The sequence below is a fragment of the Octopus bimaculoides genome, chromosome 14 (assembly GCF_046866305.1).
Source record: "Octopus bimaculoides isolate indiv1 chromosome 14, ASM4686630v1, whole genome shotgun sequence".
In the NCBI taxonomy this organism is placed as follows: Eukaryota; Metazoa; Mollusca; class Cephalopoda; order Octopoda; family Octopodidae; genus Octopus; species Octopus bimaculoides.
The window spans coordinates 5,382,924-5,404,692 of NC_142941.1; the positions used below are offsets into that span (position 1 = coordinate 5,382,924).

At 39.1% G+C, this 21,769-nt stretch overlaps 1 protein-coding gene across 6 annotated transcripts in view; it reads right to left on the minus strand.

Moving 5' to 3' along the window:
- Positions 1-1,038: 1,038 nt before the first annotated feature.
- The window catches only part of LOC106868335 (uncharacterized), a 181,312-nt gene continuing 160,581 nt past the window's right edge, over positions 1,039-21,769 (minus strand). For all 6 annotated transcript variants that reach the window (XM_089363163.1, XM_089363164.1, XM_052972618.2 and 3 more), the window contains 4 exons: positions 9,434-9,862; positions 7,106-7,194; positions 6,316-6,456; positions 1,039-5,939 (listed from right to left, as the gene is read on the minus strand). In XM_089363163.1, coding sequence (XP_089219289.1) covers positions 4,208-5,939; positions 6,316-6,456; positions 7,106-7,194; positions 9,434-9,862 — 2,391 coding nt within the window. In that variant the 3' untranslated portion in view covers positions 1,039-4,207. The remainder of the gene's footprint in view (positions 5,940-6,315; positions 6,457-7,105; positions 7,195-9,433; positions 9,863-21,769) is intronic.

The window sequence follows — 21,769 nt, forward strand, 5'->3', positions numbered from 1 at the left end:
CTGGGGTTGATGTAATCGACTAATCCCCCTCCTCCAAATTTCAGGCCTTGTGCCTTTGGTAGAAATGATCATTATTATTATTATTATTATTATTTAGCATCTGTTTTCAATGTTGGCATGAGTTAGTTCGACAAGACTTAAGCGAGAGAGCTGTAGAAGAGCCTGATAGGATAAGTACCAAATCCAACAACAAAAAGAATGTTCTGGGGTGGTGGGATGGCGGTGGTTTTGTTTGACCCTTGATGGTGATGTCATAGCACAGTTGCAGTCCAAGGATTGAAACAAGATATACACACACACATGTATGTGCATGTACACATATATGTCTGAGAATGTTTACATTTTGTGATTACATGAGCAATGGTGAGTAATTCATCTGATCAATGCTAGCATGGAAAATGGACGTAAAATGAATGATGTTTCTGTGTACGTGTATATATAAATATATATCACTATGCGCTTCCTTGTATTATTGTAACCTTCACATGATGCCACCCCGCTGACAACAGCCTGTCGCAAAGTTACCCATTAACAGCTTTGCTCAGCAAAGTAATGCACTACTTAGTCTGGGAATCGAGACCACGATCTTGCGATCGCGAGAACTACAGTAATCACTAGGTCAAGCGCCTGAAATACACAGTTGTGCTTGTGTGAAGCTGGGGGATTGAGTTATCTCCCTTTACACCAAAACCGCCATTCAATATAATAGACTGAATTTAATACCGGAATCAATAATGATCAACTAAATACGGTTGAGGATAGAATCCTCTTACTAAAACGAGTAAAGTAATAAAGATTAGTGCTGAAGCTGGTTGTGGCGATGAGGTGGGTGGCTGGTTCGCATTTGATGAGTAAGACTGCTGTGTTCATGAAAGACAAGTTTCAATGATCCGGTCCATGAACAAATCTTACAGCAAATAAACAGCAGGAGTTTTAATTTAACTGAAAGCAGCACTGCCCAGAGACACTCAACAACAATGTAAGAATAAAATACAAATAATTACAATATAAACAAAAAAACCACAAGGAATGACAATATAAAAAGCGAGAAATTTTATTCATTGAAGGAAAAAAAAAAAAAATAATTAAAAAAAAGATAGTAATGAAATTAGAGAATTTTTAGATATTACAATTTTTTTGCAGCCTTTTTATTTTCTTTGTCACTTTGCTTTTACTTTTGAACTTTGAAATTTAGAACCCAAACTGGACGCAGCTAAAGTTTGAGTGAGAATAAGCAAAATATAATATTGGCAAAGGAAAGTTAGTGGGGATGTGTGTATATATTATATATATATTTTTTTTGACTGGGGTATTTAAACCTTATAGAAATATAATAGCTATTCAGCTCTGTTGCCATTCAATACATATATTCAATTATTGCACATATTTTATATATGTATATATATACATATATATATACATATATACATATACATACATACATATATAAAAGGCTGGGAGAGATTGAGGTGTAGAATATAAAGTAAGAGGCTCAAGTGTTGTTTAGAAGGGGCAAAGGTAAGGAGCTTATTTAGTGTCATGCTAGGAATAGTTGCAGACTTTTAGCAAAATACTTTATTGTATACGATAAGGCATAAACTTGCAGTTGGCAGTCTAAAATCTCCTAATAGCAACACCTCCTTCCTTGCACCAAACATGGTATGTATAGAATGGGGGGAAAGGTGAGGACAGAAATATAGTAACAAAATAACAAACGAAGAATAATAAAAATAAAAAACAAGATCCTAAGAGAGAAAACAACGCCCAAAATAATCCAAATATTGCTTGACTGAATAACTGTTGTTAGTGATGTGTTGTAATAAAATAGGAGAGAGAGTGTGTGTGTGTGTGTGTGTGTATATGTTAGGAATAAAAGATGGCTGGAGCTTGATGCAGATGTTGGGTCCTTGAGATGGAACGATTCGTTTTAGTAATTTTTGCAGTTCAAAGTACAACATATTCACTTAGAGCATGTTGCTTGTATTGCTTTTTGCTTAGATTTTTTTTTTGTTTTTACTGTTTAGATGAGAGGGTTGCCCCTTTAAGGGATGGGATGTGGCAAAGGAGAGATTGGTGGTCAACCAATTTATCAGACTAATGTTCAATAAGGAAAGATTAAGGCAAATAGTAACAGCTTGGTGTGTTAAGGACGGCAGGAAGGTTTGGACAATGTTCTTAATAATTTTCGGCGCTGCACAATCCTATGTACAATATTCTACATACATTTACAAATATATGTACATGTTCTACATAAAAGGAGGTGTGTGTGTGTGTTTGTGTTTATATGTGTATGTATGGAAATGGAACTTTTTTTGTCTAGTACTTCAAACTGGAGAATTTCACGACAAATGTTACACTTAGGAATGTTAACCAACTGAAAATACTGGGAACAGCAAATTTTCGATTCCAGGACAGCTGTGTGTGTGTGTATACAAGAGCTGTTTTTCCTTTAGGTCAGCTCCGGGTGAGCAGATCTATAGTAAAAGCCTTTCCAGCCATGGCCATTCCTACTTTTTGCATATTCATGATTACATTATTCAATATCTTGTAATTTTTTAAGCATCACAGGCTGTGATTAGAGGAGATTTGGCTGCTATTTCTCAACAGTCAAATAACCACTTTATGAAAGAGTGTGTATATGTATGTGCGGAGTGTAGTAAGTGACCTTACGACCTCCAGCAGGTCTTTTGTCAAATTTATTTACCAAATAAAATAGAATTCCAATGCAATCCAAAGACATCAATTCAAGAGATTGTTTGTGTGTGTGTGTACATGCCACATAACTGTATCAACAATATTTGACAACTGAAACTACACAGATTTTCTGGAGTAGTTATTATTGCAAACTGATAGAAATATCTAGTTTGGGTGTAAACCGGGTGTTTCATCCATTCCACTCCTTGCCCAACTGGTGCTGGGGTGGTGCAGGGTGGTGCAGGGTTAGCACTTCCTGCTTATCAGTATCTGGCTAGGCTACGTTTGTTTGAGAATAAACATCTTTTCTACGTACTGCATGGTGGTGTTACTACTAGCAGCCCAGTAGCCTGAGGTATAGAGCAACAGGGTTTTATGACTCTTGGTTTATTCTAAAGTACCTGTGTATTAGAAGGTTCACATTAAGTTTGGGTTCGACAATGTACAGACTTTTTCCATTACTAACCTATCACACCATGTTGGAAGGGAAGTTGGAAGGAATTATTAGAAGGCACAAAATAAAGGATATCAACAAATAGGGGTTATGGCATGTTGAGTCTGTGTGTGTGTATGTATGCATAGAGGAGAGAAAGGGTAGATAACTCAATAGGCACGGACCTAAGACTCCAGGCAATTAATTACAGAAAGGAAAAGACAATGTTTTGTTTAAATGCACAAAGGAAAAATTGAAATATAAAAATATATAATGTAATCTAAACTTAAAATATATTGTAGACGATAGGGTTCCTTCGAGAAACTCCTCGACTAAGGGGAGGCAAGAAAAGAATTTATATGCGAAAGAAGCCAGCTAGCTGTGACAGTTTCATAAGTTATTAACAGAGGAAAGGGAAGGACGGACATTGTTGGTTCACAATGGAAGGATGGGAGGAGTTGAACAGAACTGTGGTGTGTTCAGTTTTCAAGCCAGACTAATGTAAAATGACAATGACAGTCGGCCGGGTATCTATTGGCCAGTTCTCTTGTCACTATGGAAACATGTGTCTAGAAAACAAGGAGTAGAAAGATATTAATGCGCAGGGAGGTGGTGCAAAGGTTAACCAGGATTAAGTGCAAACTAACTCCCTGTGTATTCGCTTGCTCTATACAACTACCTACTCCATTTAGCACACACAGAGTCACACTATACTGGCATAAAGGTGAGTAAGAAGAGCCTGGCTCAGTGGCTTTGTCAAAAAATGTATGTGATCTGGGAAAAGAAACAAAGACATGAGACAGGCTCAGAAGCTCCTCTTCGAATCAGTATTTTCAAGCGTCAAAAACATTTGTCATTCATCTCTCCTCTTTGCACAAGAGGTGTTCACTTATTTAACAAACTTGTTGGTTTTCTCGGATCTTTCTGTTTGTTATTTTGCCCTAGTATATTTAGCATCTATTAGCAAAAATAAGCAACATTCAAAGGATTGTGAATAGTGGGGTGGGTGGGTGCAGAGAGAGGTGCACTGCAATTAACAGCTACCCCACTCCATCCTAAAAGCATCTTATCAGAAGCGAATTAAATGGAATATTCCAGAAGGGTCGCAAAACTACTTGCATCACCACCCAGATTTGCATTAAGTGTTACTCGGGTATTTGTACCCCAGTATTTGCCCAGTTCGACTGTACCTTCCCAGATATTGTTCTTTTTCTCTAAAGTTGTCCAATCCTGGTCCGCAACAACAGCAACAGCATTAGCCGAAGGTATGGAAACCTTGAAGTTGACATTTGCCATGGCCTGTTCAGCATAAGGGCCAAGCACCAGAGGATCCCACATGTAGCAACCTTCTTTCCACTGTGCGTATTGCTTGGGGAAAGGATAGGGTTGTTTTACAATAGCAGGGACATGTACCAAGTAGTTGTAAATACCTGGCAGTTGTTGGCTTGTATCCCGACATGGCAAAGCATAGAGCTGAAGCTTAAAGAAACCAGTTTTGGACAAAAGTACCAAAAAGCTAACAGTAGCACCTTCGGACTGGGTAAAGACACACTCAGCGTATTCCTTATTCTCCTCCACAGAGATCAAATTAGCTGTAACTCTCATTGGTTCAGCAGTAGCTAATTTAATTTCAACAAAGTTGCCTTCTAACTTAATTAGTTTATTTGGATGAGATATTGTACGAAGGCCAAATTCCTCAAATTTCTGTTGGGGACCGAGGTAACCGGGGGGGAGCTTGGGTAGTTGAAGAGCTTTGACGTCTTCATTGCAGACAATTAGATATTGTGCAATATGATAGAGGGTCATACCTTCTAAAGCAGGATCATTAGCATAGATCTCGAGACCATATTCACCTCGTCCAGGTAAAGAGATTTTAAAGTAAGCTGTGCGCCCAACTATTTGGTCAATGATGTAACCCTCGAGATCATCATCGCTGTGGTTGTTCGACTTTAACTTCGCCATAAACTGTCTATTCTGTTCTGGCATGCGAATTTGTAGTTCAGCCTTTCCTTCTCGTGAAACTACGCAGGCTGTCTGCTGGAAAGTTGACAGGCCGTATTTCTGGAAAGCTGAGCCAGTACCCCATGTGAGATAACTGCAAGGTGGGAAAGGTGTAGGTTCTGGCGACGACACGGATTCTTGAATGATTTTGTATTCGCACACCTGGGAATAAACGTTATCTTTGTTCTCTGGAGTGTCTTCCTTAGCATATATGTACAACACATATGAACCAGTAACAGGCAGGCGAAGGCGGAAAGATGCAATGCCATTGCTGCTCTCTTGCATGCCATAACGATTAATTTTGATGCCTTTGTACTCTTCTCTACCATCTTCAAACTGGATGCTGAAGTTGAAGGCCAGGGGTCGTCGTTGGTGAGGATAGGTGAGGCGAATGTTCAGTTCACCACGTGCATTAATAACAGCTGTGGTGTTACTGATAAACTCCAGTTCATACTTGAAGAACTGAGGCTTCATGTGTGGTTGGTTCTCAAATTCTTCCAAAGTAACAGGTTGTTCTAGCAGCTGCCACTTAGGGTCGTCAGGGAAATGAGTAAACTTGAGTTGATGAGGATTAGTCAAAAAGAAATACTCGTCCAAGGAATATAGGAAATCCTCTTCATCAGTCTGAGTACTCGATTGTTTGCCGATTATGCGCCGCGCTGCCCAGTGGCAGTCTATGAGGCACCAGTGGCCGTAGATGTAGACTGCATTCCACGAGTGCTGATTGCTGCCTCGAGTAAACTTCTGGCCAGGACGATAGTCGGCTCCCTTGGCAAACCCACTGATAATTTGGCTGTGGATACCAGCATACCTGTTGGAGTAGATAGAGAGAGAGAGAGACAGAGATGATAGAGAGAAATACATGGTGGAAAGACAGACTGGGAAAGAGAGAGAGAGGTTATGGAGAAAAAGAGACAGAGAGAGAGGGTAAGAGATAATGGCGAGACAGAAAGAGATGATGGAGAAGAGACAGAGAAAGAGATGATATAATAATTATAGTAGAATAAGAAATAGGAAGTCCTTGAGACAGTATTCTATCTTTGAAAAAAGGAATAGAAATGGTTTTTCTGATAATTTTTCCAATTTAATAATTACATATTATCAAAAAAGCCATTTCTATTCATTTTTTTTTCATAACAATAGATATACGTAGAGAGATAATATAAGATATACAACATAGTAGTTACCTGCAGAGGATATCAAAGACCATAGCATATGTGGTCCTGCCTGTCTTCAGGCCCATAAGGATCTCTTCAGGACTGTTTGGTTCAACATTTTGAAAGTTGAATGCACTCAGGTCTTTGGAGGCCAACCAACGGAACACGATTCTGTTGAGAAACAACACTGTTAGTAGAGAAGCAATGTGGATTTACTGATGTAGGAGTGTGGTGTCAATGTCGAAATTGGAGGAGTAATTAAGTTGCACCATTCAGTGGCCAGCAAGGGTATAACAGAATGTCTAGGCCCAACCATCTCTCTCTATATGAGCTGACTAGTGAACTGCCATACAGTTAATTGACTTGTTAGAAATAACAGCCAAATATCACCACCTAAGTATCTTGGAAAGGGATGGACACATTGGATAATGTACTCCTCAATACACAATGCCTGAGAGAAGTACAGAGCGGTCACACCTGAGATACCTTTGGTTATCTGTTTGTTGAATCAAGATTGATTTGAGGCTAAATAAGAACAACCATTGACTTGTCCAAACAGCTCTACATCAGATGTGTACATTGGGGACATATATGGGAAAGCAGAACACTGTGTGTGTGTGTGTGTGTGTGTGTGTGTGTGGGAGTTGGTGTGAGAGAGAGAGGGATGTGTATGCCAGGAGTATTACAGCTGCTTGTTGACTGGAAAGGCAGTTTGACTGTGTAGGTGGGGTGTATGTTAGTCGACAGACTCTCTAGTCTAGACCAACGTATAAAGATTTGAAGTTGCAATATAGGGAGGCAAGTTTAGGGGCCGACTTACCTGACTTTTTCTAACTCATTGGTAATGTTCTTGCTGAATATCATATCCCAGACAAGGTCTTTGAAGCTGTCGTGGGAGCTCTTGGACACCTGTTTTGGAAGCAAAGTAACATGTTAGCATGGCATTAAATGGGTCAATCCTGCCAGAAGATGGTAGTGGAGTATGAGTGGAACTGTTTGAATGAAACTCTATAGGAAGTGTGTGGGAGGTGGGAGAGGGGATGCAGAATAATTGGAAATAGAAAACAAGAGAGAGAGAGAGAGAGAGAGAACTGAATAAATAGGAATGGGTAAGTAAAGATAGACAGAGAGAGAGAGAGAGAGAGAGAGACAGAGCGATCACTAAGGAGAAAGTTAAAGAGAGAGAAATAAAGAAAAAATCAAAGGAAGAAATAGATAAAAAGAAGAGAGTCTGACACAGAGAAAAGAGTAGAAACCTGCCTTGGAAGTGGGTGGCATTGTAACAGATTTTTCAGTGAAATTGTTACATTATGGTCAATACTGATCATAACAATAACAATAACTGTTATATACAACAAACAGTAGAAACAATTAAAACTGTGGCAGGCAGTAATATAGGAGGAGACTTTGGCTTCAAAGTTTACATCTATCTTTTGCCTTCTGTCTGAGTGAAGTAATTTTGAGAGACAACCTACCAACGTTGGTCAATGTGAGAAAAAGGGTTTTTAAGAGTTAACCATCACAACATAAATTTTCAACAATTGGTTAGCATTCAATTTTTAATTGTGTAAAAATTAACTCGACAGTCCATGTCAGTAACGAGAGGAGTCCATACAAGAGAGAGTTTGTAGAGTTCAGTTGGTGAGAAGAGAGAAATATGTAACAAATCTAAAATGCTTACAGATGACATCACTTCTTTCTCATTCTCAAAGACTAAAACATCAGATCCTTCTGTCCCTGCAGCAGGAACTAAACTAATTAAACTCTCTTAAGTTTACTCTTTATGTTGCGTTTGCATTTAATTACATATTGATAATAAGTTGTTTGACAACCATCACAAACTCATTGGGATTCGTTTAAGTTTCCTTTATAATGCTGGCGAGCGTCTCCACAATCATCATCTGTCCTTACCAACATAAGAAAGTTGTTGTCGTCGTCATCGTTGTCATCATCATCATTTAAGGTCTGCCTTCCATGCTGGCATGGGTTGGATGGTTTGACAGGAGCTAGCCAGGCAGTAGACTGCACCAGATTTCTGTGGTTCTTTTGACATGGTTTTTACTGCTGGATGCCCTTCCTAACACCAACCAACCTGCAGAGTGGACTGAATGTTTTTTTACGAGGCACCAGCACAGGTGAGGTTAGTTTTGGCATGGTTTTTATCCAAACAATATTACATTGAAGGCTTGAAATAAAATACTGCTGCTGTTGTTGACCCCTATGTCAAATCTATGACCAATGTGTCCTTCCTTTTCTAAGATGATATGGTGTGATTTGATGGAATTTGGCTGTTATTTCCAGCAAGCTGATATTTTCCCCATCACATTTGATCCAGTTATAATAAGGCTCTTTGTCTCTTTGTTCACAGTCATTGTGATCTGAAGAAGTTCAAAAACATCTCAGTTGGTCAAGTTTATATTTTTCTACATTAACTCAGTCTCATTAGGTCGATGTCTGCCATTATTTCTCTTATCTCCAAGTCATCTGGAATGTGTTTTTGTTAAGAAGTCTTCTGTTATCCCCACAGTCTGTCAATTTCACCAGCTGATATTAGCTACATCATTCTAGATTGTTATCTAATTTAACCAAGGTCTCTGAACATGAAGGAATAACAGAGGGAATGAAGCAGAGCAGTGGGTGGCAGTGATGTGAATGATCCACAATGGAGGAGTCTGGGTAACCATTAACTCCAGGACCCCACGATCCACAGCTCAGAACGATGTATGCACAAACCTGACCAATGTTCTGCATCAATATCCTAGTGATATAAAGAAATGAACATACAATAAACCAATAATATACATATATATAGCAGTGAACATAATAACTAGAGACTGAAGGGAGTCAAGCTGGGGTTTGGCTGATTACAGGGTCACCTGCAGAGAGAAGAGAGTTAGAAGGGTTTTTTCCTTGATGGAGCATAGTTAACTCAGATAAAAGGGGACTAGAAGAATTTTATTCAGACAGGGCAGAGTTGACTCGGATAAAAACGAATTAGATGGGTCTTACCTGTCTTACCTAGATGAAGCATGGTTGCTGCAAATGGAATAGACTAGGTGTGACCCATTTGGATGGTAAGCCATCTCAGAGAAGGAACTAGATGGCAACTACTTGGATGACACGAGAGGAGGAGTTAGAAAGGACTTACCTGGATGGCATGGTCATCAACAGATTTCAGCACTTTTTGATCCATTACCTCCAGAGAAGGCTTATGTTCTTGGTTGGATATTGGTACTGGAGGTGGTGCACCTTTTGACTCATCTACAGCTTCCAACTTGAAAGTGGTAGGAGGCAAAGGTGCAACCTGCCCCTTTGATCGCTTTTCGACAATAATTGGAGTCTCTGAAGCAGGGATGTTAAAGAAGTTAGCCCTTTGAGTGGGCTTGCTATAGAACTGGCCAGCCCCAGGTCGATAGGAGAGATGACCCTGTCCTTTGGAATGCGCCATTTGGCCAAAGAGTGGTTGTTGAGCAGTGTTTTGTAATGTTCCGTAGAGAAACTGTTGCTGGAGCAGCTCAGGAGGAGGTGGTGGGAAGTTTTGGTCATTTATGTCCATGTTTTGCATACCATCGGTCAACTGCAGAAACAGAGGAAATATAATAAACATCAGTAACTATCAATTGTAAAATCAAATAACAGAATATTTAGTTCATCAATAATATTTCTTGATAAGGAATAAAGTTGTAAATAAAGAGAGTTAAATATCTTCTTATATGGCAAATCTGAAGTCTCTTCTGGAATATAAACTCACTATTGTTAACCGTCATGGATGCTTTTATTTTATTGAGTAACAACAATTAATTTCACTTTTAGAGAAATCTTATCTGAAATATTTGATTAAAATAATCAAAGCAAGTGTATAAATGTGAAGAGTCCCATACAACATTTGTTAGCCTAAAAACAATGCCCTTTTCTTTATGTTTACGGGTGCTTATGAATACGACCATAGATAATTGGATAATATAAAGTGGATGATTTACAGAGTCTTTAGTGCATCAGATAGATTGTGTTGCAGTAATCACTCCAGTTCACTATGCTATGAGATCAAATACCACTGAGGTCAGTTTGACTTTTGTCCTCTTGGGATTGATAAATAAAATAACAGTCCTGCACTGGTGTCAATTATTTCTCTTTCATTCACTCTTTCTTTCTATCTGTCTGACTTCCTTTCTTCTGGCACAAATTGGGTGTGGTCAGAATTGGAGAGGGATGAGCTTCACCAAATCTCTCCCTACAACTCCATCAAGGCATGTTGGATATATATATATATATATATATATATATATATATCGTCATCATCATATGTGTGTGTGTGTGTGTGTGTGTGTCTATTGAAAAATGTAACAAAAATAAATAACTACAGATCTTTATTTGGAAGTAAATATTCAGATGAATCTAAGTAAATGTACTCTCTCTCATTCATTCTTTCTTTCTCCCTCCCCCTCTCTCACACACATACACACAGCTGATGTTAAGTGCTAACAGGAACCATGTGTACCATTAAGTAGTTTTAGTCTCACCCTGACTCCTTCCTTCTGTTTTATTAGCCTTCTGTAGTAATGATGGTAGAAACGGTCCCCTTTTCTCGTATGGGACAGCTGGACAAGCAAAACAGCCAAGACATTGTGTGTATGTTAGTGTCTGAATGTATGTATGTGTACGCAATGCAGCTATCTGCATTAAGGTTTCAACTGTATAGGCTTTGCAGGTATATACAATGTATTTTCACATTCAATAGCATTTTGCTCGGAAATTACATGCGAGAAAGTTGGCATACATGATTGTGAAACGAGAACACATGAATGAGGAGAAGTGTCCATGCAGATATATAAAATGTTTTCACATTTCAATGTGTGCACCAGACGATGAAAGACGGTGATGATTGGTCAGATCTGTCCAGCTCATATCAGTATTCAAAAAACAGTTGTAAAAAGATGATGATGATGGTGATGATGATGACAGTAATGTATATAAATAGAGACACATCTGCATAGATGTTTTAAGTTCATAACCTGGTGCAGGTGTTACACTGTTTAGGATCATTCGGCTGGACAAGAGAATGTCTGTAGTGGACTAGTATGAAATTCTGGAGTGGAGAAGAATCACATCCATAATATCTTTAACTACCTTTTAACATTATAAAAAGATTGTGTGTGTGTGTGTGTGTGTGTGTGTGTGTGTGTGTGTGTGTCACTCTAGACAGAAGGAGTTAGATGGGTCTTACTTGCCTGGTGCATGGAGTGACCATGATCCAGCCAGGTATGTGTGCGTGTGCAATTTTATAAATTTAAATGAGAGAAAGAATATGCAATACACATAGTAGTAAACATTATTTGTGAACAGTTGAGAATCTGTTGCAGAGCTATTCAGTTTCACACTTCTGTGCAACCGGCTGAAAAAGTGTGTGTGTGTGTATATATATATATATATATATATATATATATATATATATATATATATATATATACATACATATATATACTGAAGAAAGTTCGCTCTATGTTAAGTGCAGATAATGACAACACCTTGAGTAAAAACAAAAAACAAATGTGAACAATTATACAAAACATGAACAACAACATGGAAATTTAGCAACAGAACGTAATATAAAAATACTGAAACAAAACAATGTTTAATGAACCTTAAAAAATACCTTTCTTGAAGCCATTGTTAATTTGGTCAATGAGAGATTTCTGTACACCTATGAGGTTTGGCACCTGTGTTGTTCCTATTGTTGTTTGGCCCCCAGTCAGCTCTGAATAAACCTATGATCAGCTGTGACCATCCCTTCTTTTCTTCAAGCACAATGTATCTAGGACTATACTGTCCAATGTGACCTTTCTTCTTTTTTTTGTTTTGTTTTAGATGGTAGGATGCAGTTTGAGCGAGATTTGGCTGCTATTTGTAGCAGGTTGAATGACCATGTAGAGGTTCCCTTGATGTAGAAGAGTTGTTGAAACTACAGGCAACATTTACATTTTTGTTAAAACTGTATATGTGTGAATACAATGGGGAAAAAAGAGGAAGAAAGGGAGTTTCTTATCAAATATTCAGTCAATTGATGAAGTAAAAATAAATGGAAATAAAATTTCTACATTTACAGTTCTTAGCAAAGTGTTTGCGTGTTTGTTTGTGGGTGTGTGTGTGTTTATGAAAATATATAACAGCAAAACTTAACAATAATAAATTTCTCCCTCCTTCACATTCTTGGAATGCACAACTCTTTCCTTTCCGGTCCTCAGCCACGAGGCTCGAAGCACATCTGTAAATAATTTCAGACACAATAAACCAACTGTCAAAATCTCTGTCGTCCTCTTTTCCCTTTGAGTGTTCTGTGACGAAGAAGGCAGTCTGCTCTTTTTCCCAACTAGTGTTCTCTACCTCAAGTGGGGGTGGTCCTCTGTTTCCTTCCTTCTGATGTAACTTTTAATAATAGGCTCCTTATAACTTCTTCCTCAAGTGATCCTTGTAATACAGCCCACAGTGAGGCATCAATAAAACATCCAGTGCTTCAAAATACAAGTTGTTATATTTTGCAGAGTAGGGCTAAAAGAACATGCAGTCGTTGCTGTGTAGCTTGAGTGAAATTTGATAGGGATTTGGTTGCTATTTCTAACAAGTTGCAGTAACCTAAAACCACTTGTATTTTGCAGTATGGATGAGTCACTAAAATACCCAGTCCAGTATTTTTACCAAATAATCTACATTTGCTTGTATTTTGCTGTCCCTAAAATGTTCACAGGTGCCTTTTTCACTAATGGTTACCCTAGAATTTTCTTCTTTTGCAGTGTTTGTCATAAAGATACCAATAATATTCCTTGTCTTATTTTGTTGGTAACACTTCCGTTTGTTCACGCAGTCCACAGTGGATATTGGTTGCACAATGTTTTGAGTTCCCTGAATTTGTTCTTCACATTTATATCCGTATATACATACAAATACATACACACATATATATATACATACAAAAACCAAAAACTTTCTTTACAGTGAAGTTGTTGCTATTTTAAATGGTTTCCTCTCTCTGCAACAATCCCTCCTCCGTCCAACTGACCACTCGCCGAAAGCACCCCCGACCAAATTCTAGTCTTCAACAAACATTTAACTAGAGAATTTAGTTTTCCACAAGGAGTACACACAACAGCGTGTGTGTGTGTGTGTGTGTGTGTGTGTGTGTGTGTGCATGAAGGGCTCTGGCTGGTGGAGGGCAACAGAGAGAGAAAATGCTCAACTATCACCTTAGAAGTACCTGACTCTGGCGTGTGCCCATGGCCAGACAAACTGTGTCAGCTGCTGTCCCAGGAGAATCATCTTCAGGCTTAAACAAGCTGACTTTTATTTAATATGCCATCAACTGTGTGGGTGTGTCTTGCTTCATTTGTCTTGCATGAGTGTTTGTGGGAGAGAGAGAGAGAGAGAGAGAGAGAGAGAGAGAAAAGGGAGAGAGAGAAAAGGGAGAGAGAGAGAAAAGGGAGAGAGAGAGAGTGAGAGAAAGAGATAGACAGAGAGAGATATAAAGGAAGATAGATAGATAGATAGGGAGGGAGAGAGAGAGAAAGGGAGAAAGAGAAAGATAGAGAGATATAAAGGAAGATAGATAGATAGACAGGGAGGGAGAGAGAGATATAACAGAAGGTAGATAGATAGGGAGAGAGAGACAGAGCTTAACTACTGCATACAAATAAATATTTAAAAACAAATCAACTTCCAATTCCACTTACTGCACCACCACCACCACCACCACCATAATTAACATAACGAAGGGCATCACCACTAACGCCACACCAAACCCACAGCCACCTCCCTTGGTGCTCTTACTGCCACCACAATCGCCAAGTCCACCAACCATCACTCTCAGATGCCACAGACTCCAGTTTTTACTTCCCTCCAAATTGGTAATTGTGTAGTTTTATTTATTTCCTTCCTTTCGGCAAATAACACCTCCCCTTCCTCACACCTCCACCACAACTTATTCCTCTCTTAAACTGTGATAATGTCATAGCAAAAGAAGGAGCCTCGAGGAGAGGGAGGGGAAAGGTGTTTTGTTCTTTTACAGGTTCCAACCTCTGGGTTGTGGGACAAGATGGACAGAAGGAGGGAAGGAAGGGGGGAGAGAAAGATAAAAGAAGCAGGGAATGGATGAATACCCACACACACACACATTCAGACACTGATGCATGCATTCCCTACCATGCACACACACACATCTATTATTGTTGACAAACTAAATTTCTTCCTATCTGTTTGTACTCACCACCACCACCACCACCACTATCACAATAGTATTAATTAGAAAGAGAGAGGGAAAATAGAGAGAGAGAGAGAGAGAGAGGAAGGGGTGGGTAGAGGGGTCAGGAACCACCGGCAGTCTCCAGTTATTTAAATTAATCAACACAAGTTAACACCACCATCACCATCACCACCATCATTTAAATAGTATATCACAAGTTAAGAAAGAGAGGGGGAAAAAGTCATACAGAATGAGTCACTATTTAAAGTCAAAGTGTCCACCCAGAAACCACCCATATTTCAAACCCAACCACACACACACACACACACAATCTTTATATAATCCCAGTACAACACTAATAAAATAACCTACTCCCAGCCTACCCCAAGCAACAATAACAACAACAAGGGACAAATGGTATAATTTTTAGCAGTCGTCCTCTTTAGTAATCTACCCACATTTCACCCTGATACACCAAATTATAGCCTCACCTCCCTACAACACTGATGGGAATGACATAGAATCACCTTTCTCTCTCTCTCTCCCTTCCTCTCATTTTTAGTGTCTGTCTGTGTGTGTGAATGTGTGTGTGTGTGTGTGTGGGGGGGGGGATTGTGGCAACTGCTTGTTGGTCAACATGGGTCCCCTCTCTCATTTAAGCTTTCCACCACCAGACAGCTGCTGCTACCAAAAGCTACAGAGCAAGGCCTCTATGTGGTCACACGACTTGCTAAAAACAACAGCCAAAAACTCCTTCAAATCACACAATTCTGATCTGGAAAAGAACATGTTACATGATGCAGTGTTGGGTCCCCCCCCGCAACTTGAGGCTGGAATGACCTTGATCTTTAGCTAGGTTGAGTGAAATTGATCTGGGACTAGACAACAGCCACCACCATCACCATTACCATCTCATTGCTGTAGGTGCATGAGTATAGGACAGAGTTTAGCAATTTAGAATATGTAGGGAACTAGAAGCAGACAGGCCGTTAGACAAATCAGCAGACAGATCAATAGATACTCAAGCAGAGAAGAAAAATGTAGGACGTGTGTGTGAGTGTATGACCATGCATGTTAAAAACTTCAAGGCCACTCCAAATGCTAGGCTTCAAAATCTTCATCTCTTATCATGATCTCTCTCTCTTTCACACATACATTCAGTGCCAAAACTGTTGTGTTGTTTAACCAGTAGTTTTGTTGTATGGACATAGGTGTAGCTCTTGTGCTCAACAAATTGGCATTTGCAGCCACACGATTTCATGCTTGATCTCACTGCACAACACCTTGGGCATGTGTTTCTGCCACACTGCTAGGTTGGCCAATATGTCAAGAATTTAGAAGATGGAAACTGTGTAGAAGTTTGTCCCTTCTTTCTATCCACCCACCCACCCACCCACCACTCTTGCTCCCAAAGGATGAAGACGGGTGTGTAAACAACAAACAGATGTATTAGCTCGGGAAGTGAGAAATATAAATCACTGTCCCATTTTCTGTCACTAGATGTCCTTTTTTAATTACTGATATGACATAATATGTAACATGTGTTTGTATATTGTTATTATTGTCCTCTTAGCTAAAAAATAAACAGGTAAATTGACACAATACAATGTCTGCAAGTTAAGGAATACCACTTATTAATCCCCTCCATTTTCTTATTGCTAGATAGATAGATAGATAGTTACAGGTTGGGCAAAAAGTTACACACAAAATAAGTTCAATACACTCTGGAATTGACAAAGACAGGCTTCAATTTTTCTAAAATTGAATAAAATAATGATAAATGCATATGTAGAATATACAGAATGAACATGATAATAATAATAATAATAATAATGTTATTAATAAATAAAATGTCAACTCTTTAGGTGCATGACTTTTGGCCCACCATGTGTGTGTGTGTGTGTGTGTGTGTTCATTTGTTTTACTACTGTTTTAATATGTTAGCAACAGTTAGAGGAGTATATATTCTTTTCTACTCTAGGTACAAGGCCTGAAATGTTTTTACCATGGCAGAATCTGAACTCAGAAGGTAAAGACAGACAAAATGTTGCCAAGCATTTTGCCTGCTGTGCTAACGATTCTGCCAGTTCTCTGCCCCCACCACGTAGTCACAGTAATAGCTACAGTTGCATAAAGCCACATACTATTGTTTTTATAGTCCACTTAATCAAATCCCAGTACTTTACTGACACATATTTTATTGATCCCAGGAAGTGTGAAGTGAACCACAATAAGATTTGAACTCAGAAAATAGAGACACAACTAAATATTAGAAGGTACAGACATTCCTTTCAAGTGTTGGACCTCACGGGGGCAATGACCGAGACCTTTGGGATTATGCTGAGCTTGAGAAGACCCATCAAGCTGAGTGAAATTACAGTCATGGTAGATACTGGTATCACACAAATAGCACCTGTGCCAGTGGCACATAAAAGCACCCATTACACTCTCTGAGTGGTTGGGGTTAGGAAGAGCATCCAGCCGTAGAAATCCATGCCAAATCAGACTGGCCCTGGCACAGCCTTCCAGCTTACCAGCCCCGGTTAAACTGTCCAACCCATGCCAGCATGGACAACGGACATTAAATGATGATGATGATGATGATGATACCTCCATATTACAAAAGTGTTATGTTCCTGAAATATTTTACTGTAATGAGAAATTTTGACAACACAAACCGTATTTTCCTATTGACTTCCAAGTTATGTAACATGGAAGACAATGGAATAAAAAGCTTTGTGTCATGGAATTCCATGTAACAGCAATATTTTTAGGAATGCAACTCCGCCATAATGTGGGGGATGTCTGTATTTTGTCTAACATTCTATCACTCGACATCTCAATTGTCTGAAAGTCATCGGCACTGTGCTTACTGTGTCTCACATAATAACGTGTGTGCAATAATATAATGCGTTTGTTTCTTCAGTAATTGCTTCCAACTCACCACATGACCAACAAATACACAATCCAATGAAGGTACCTGTAGGTGGCCAGTCACTTGACTCAGTAGAAACAGCAGCCAAATCTTTCTCAAATCACAATGTACTGTTTTACAAAAAAAAGTGTACATTAAATTACATAGTCCTAGATGCACTATGACTAAAAAAGAAAAAGATAGGGGGATTATGGTTTTCATTATTTTGATTATAGAGGCCGGACTGGTCACAGGTGCCACTTTGACTAAAGACCCCTTGGAGTAAAAAAATGGAAATGCTGTCAACATAAGCCAATGAGGGATCCTCCATGTGGTTGCTTGACATGCTAGAAATAGCACCCACATTCCCTAAAATCACACCCTACAGTCTGAAATTAGATATTAGGTAATTGTGTCAAAGATAGATATACACTATGTATGGAATACCTTTGCATATAGCTCTATTCTACTGGGGCTATCCTAGGCCCCAAACCCCTCCCCCCCCAAAAAAAAAACTACAACCAACAACAACAAAAACAAGCAAGGGAGTCTCTATATAGTTGTCTGACCTACTAAAAATAGCAACTAAATTGCCCTCCGAATCATGCTATATTTTCAAGAACTAACCAAGTACTGGCTTTGACTCATATTCGTAGAGTACATCTGAGATGTGAAGGAATTCTAGAATGAAAGCCATTCCATAATACATTTAGATGGATTCCTCTTTCTTGGAATATTCTTTATTTTTTTTTTCTTTCTCTTCTTCTCATCAATGTGAGTGTCCCTGGCTGATGGTCAAAGCACCACTCCCAACCAAGTCTCAGAGACAGAATGCTTCATGGCATCATTGAGCAAAGAGAGGAATTTGGAGAATGTTATGTGACACAGAGACATAGTGCGATGTGATACAGAGGCTGGGCAGTCAGGAAATACAGTCGTCATCACTGTCATCATTTCTGTTATGTTGATCATCATCATCATCATCATCATCGTTTAACGTCCGCTTTCCATGCTAGCATGATGATAATGTTAAATACAGGGGTGGGGGAGGGGGCAATGACATGTATGGTGGTGGTGGTGATGATGACTGGTGGTTGTGGCGATGGTGGTGGTATTGGTGGTGATGACGATAATGTTAGACATGAGGGCAGTGGGAAGTGATGGTGATGATGGTGGCATTGGTGATGATGATGATGATGGTAGTGGTAATGATGATGATGATGATGGAGGTGGTGAATGATGTCCATGGACACTGAACCCTTCCCACCAAATATTCCACATATTTCACTCGAGATGTTGACAACAACAACAACATTTTCAAATAAAAGGAAAAGCAAGAGGAACAAAACTAAACAAAACAAAACAAAAAAAAACCTGAAGTATTTATTTTTGTTTTAGTTTCCATGACAACAGCTCTCCATGTGGAGGTGGCTGCGGGAGGGGGGGAGAGGGATGTTAACAAGAGGAATGGGGAGGAATACAAACTCACTCAAGATTAAGTTTGAATGTTGATTCCACTGAACATCTGACCCACTCCCACCTCACCCACTTAACATAGAGATGGTTGTTGTTGTTGTTTAGCCACAGGTCAATCATGATTGATTAGGCCTATGATTGATGGTATTTTATCTGTGATCATCCAGTCTTTTTACCCTTTTCCATATATATCTATGATGATGATGATGATGCCTTATGTATCCTTTGTTCTTGAGCAGGATTTGATCAAACAAAACTATGAGCAAAGACCTTCTAGCCATGACCACCACATCTTTTTCCTGTGTGCAATTTGAGGGTAATTGTTGGATGTGGTGGGTGGTGATGACAGTGAGGGGGGGGGGGAATGATGTTAAACATAGTCAGGAGTGGCAGTGGAAAATGGTGATGGTAATGTTAGTGGTGGGGTGGTGGTGGTGGTAGTGAGGAACTCTCCACCACTCCACTACTGAAAAGAATAGAACAGTGGTTCTCAACCCCTTTTTACTTATGGACCCCTTTCATTTACTATTTTACACTGGTAGACCCCACTAGCCATTCAATGTTTAAATTTAGTTTTATAAATACTTCTTTCAAAATTCCTAATTTGTGCTTTCCTTCATTCGCTTGCGTAAGTTTGCAAAACACTCGCTAGTCTTTTTTTGCAATAAATACATCTAAAGCAAAATAGTTTTCATGGGCCCTTAAGATGTGGATCCCAAATGTAATCGACTTAATCCCTTCCCCCAAAATTTGAGGCCTTGTGCTTCCAGTAGAAAGGATTATTATTATTATTATTAGTAGTAGTAGTAATAATAATAAGAATAAGAAAGGCTTCTGATATAGGTACAACACCAGCAGTTTTGAAGGGAGTTGAAACCATCAAGCCCAATAGATGACTGGCACTTATGTTACTGACCCTGGGATTTGAACTCAGAATGTAAAGAGTTAGAACCAACACTGCAACGCATATTCTTTCCACTGCTCTAGCAATTCTGCCAATCGACTGCCCTGATGATGATGATGATGATGATGATGATGACTAGCAACTATAGTAAAGCAGGAGTGATGATTGTAATGGGTGTTGCAAAGGTCCCTGAGTACAATATCTGTTAAGGAGAATTTCAAACAATTACAAGAGACCATCAAGCAGACTATCCAGTAATAAACAACCATTGTGATTCTTAAGCAAACTTGTGTAAAGGGTGACGGGAGAATAGAAGAAGTGATTAGAAATATTGTACATTAAACGCTTGAAACTCTTCTTCTCCCCACCTCACCCCCATATCCTCTTCCCCCTCCGCCATCATCATCATCATACCTCCACCCATCACTTATATACATTAAAGTTATTTTCTGCTCTCTTGCAGACTTGTTCTAGTGTAGGGGGGTTTCATATTGTAAGAGCACCAAATGCATGTGTGTATATAAATCTGTATGTATTTTTGTGTATGTGTGAGCATATATATCAGTACAGTGTGTGCGCACGCACTCGTGTGTGTATGTGTGTGTGTGTGTGTGTGAAATTAGTGACACTGGGTATCATTTTACACACAAACACATCCACTCAACGAGCAATTTGATACATACACATAAAAATAAACTTCTGTAATTAAAAGCTGTGTACATAGCAACACACACACACACACACACACACAAACATATAGAGACAATATTCTGCCAAACACAACAATATCAGGTATCAATATTTTATAGCCCTTTCTTCAAATGACCCTTTGTGAATTAAAGTCATTTCCCTTGATCCTTTGTTTGAAAACATCAGAGAGTTACATAAACTTCCAATGTCTCCCTGCATTACACTCCCAATTACTCTACAGTACATTTATAGAAATATCATTTTATTTCTTTATGTTTAACTTATAAGTTAATTTCACAGACATCTTGCATTTAACTTCCATCTGAGAAACATAGGGTGTTCTTTATAACCTAACATATCCTTGAGATACTGACTGCCTAGTGTATTCTTTCAGGGCCTGAAAGCTAATGTATCATTCAAGGGCCTAACAGGGTGATGTATCCTTCAAGGGGTTGATAGCTTAGTGGATGCTTCAGAAGTCTGACAGCTTGGTACATTTTTCAGTTAATCAACAGACAGCTGCATCCTCCAGTTAATCAACAGACAGCTGCGTCCTCCAGTTAATCAACAGACAGCTGCGTCCTCCAGTTAATCAACAGACTGCTGTGTCCTCCAGATTATCAACAGACAGCTGCGTCCTCCAGTTAATCAACAGATGTTGTGTCCTCCAGTTAATCAACAGACTGCTGTGTCCTTCAAAGAGTGTCTGTCAAGAAAACCAGATTACAGATTTTCTGCAGGGAGTATTTAAAATTGTGGTGATTTAAGGCCTGCAGTAAGTGACAACAAACAGCCTCAAATTGTAACATAGTGGTGTTATACAGACATAGTTAAAAAATCCTGCCGATGCTTTATATAACAGGATTAGCATAAGAATTTTTTATATGTCTGCATGCAACACAGTGCACCATAATGCATATAAGTGAACACAGCTGCATGCAGCAGCAACCACTGTCCTTAGTATCAATCCAACCACCAGCAGTCGTTAAGGGTTAATCAATCATTAATTTTGAGAAATGTGTCACCATTACCAATATTTCAGTTTGTATCAGAGGTGGATAGCTTAAGCAGCGTTTGAGCTGGTGGTCATGCTGTGGCTGCAGAGGTGCAGAGTTTCAGTCAGGCGATATAGCAAACCTATTGTGCTAAGCTGAGGTGATGGGAGTAATATCCATTATTTCTTGTTATAAATGCAACAGTCATGGGAATGTAACGCATTGCTGGGCATTGCAGACACACAGACAGACACGGAAAAGGTCAATATAGTTTT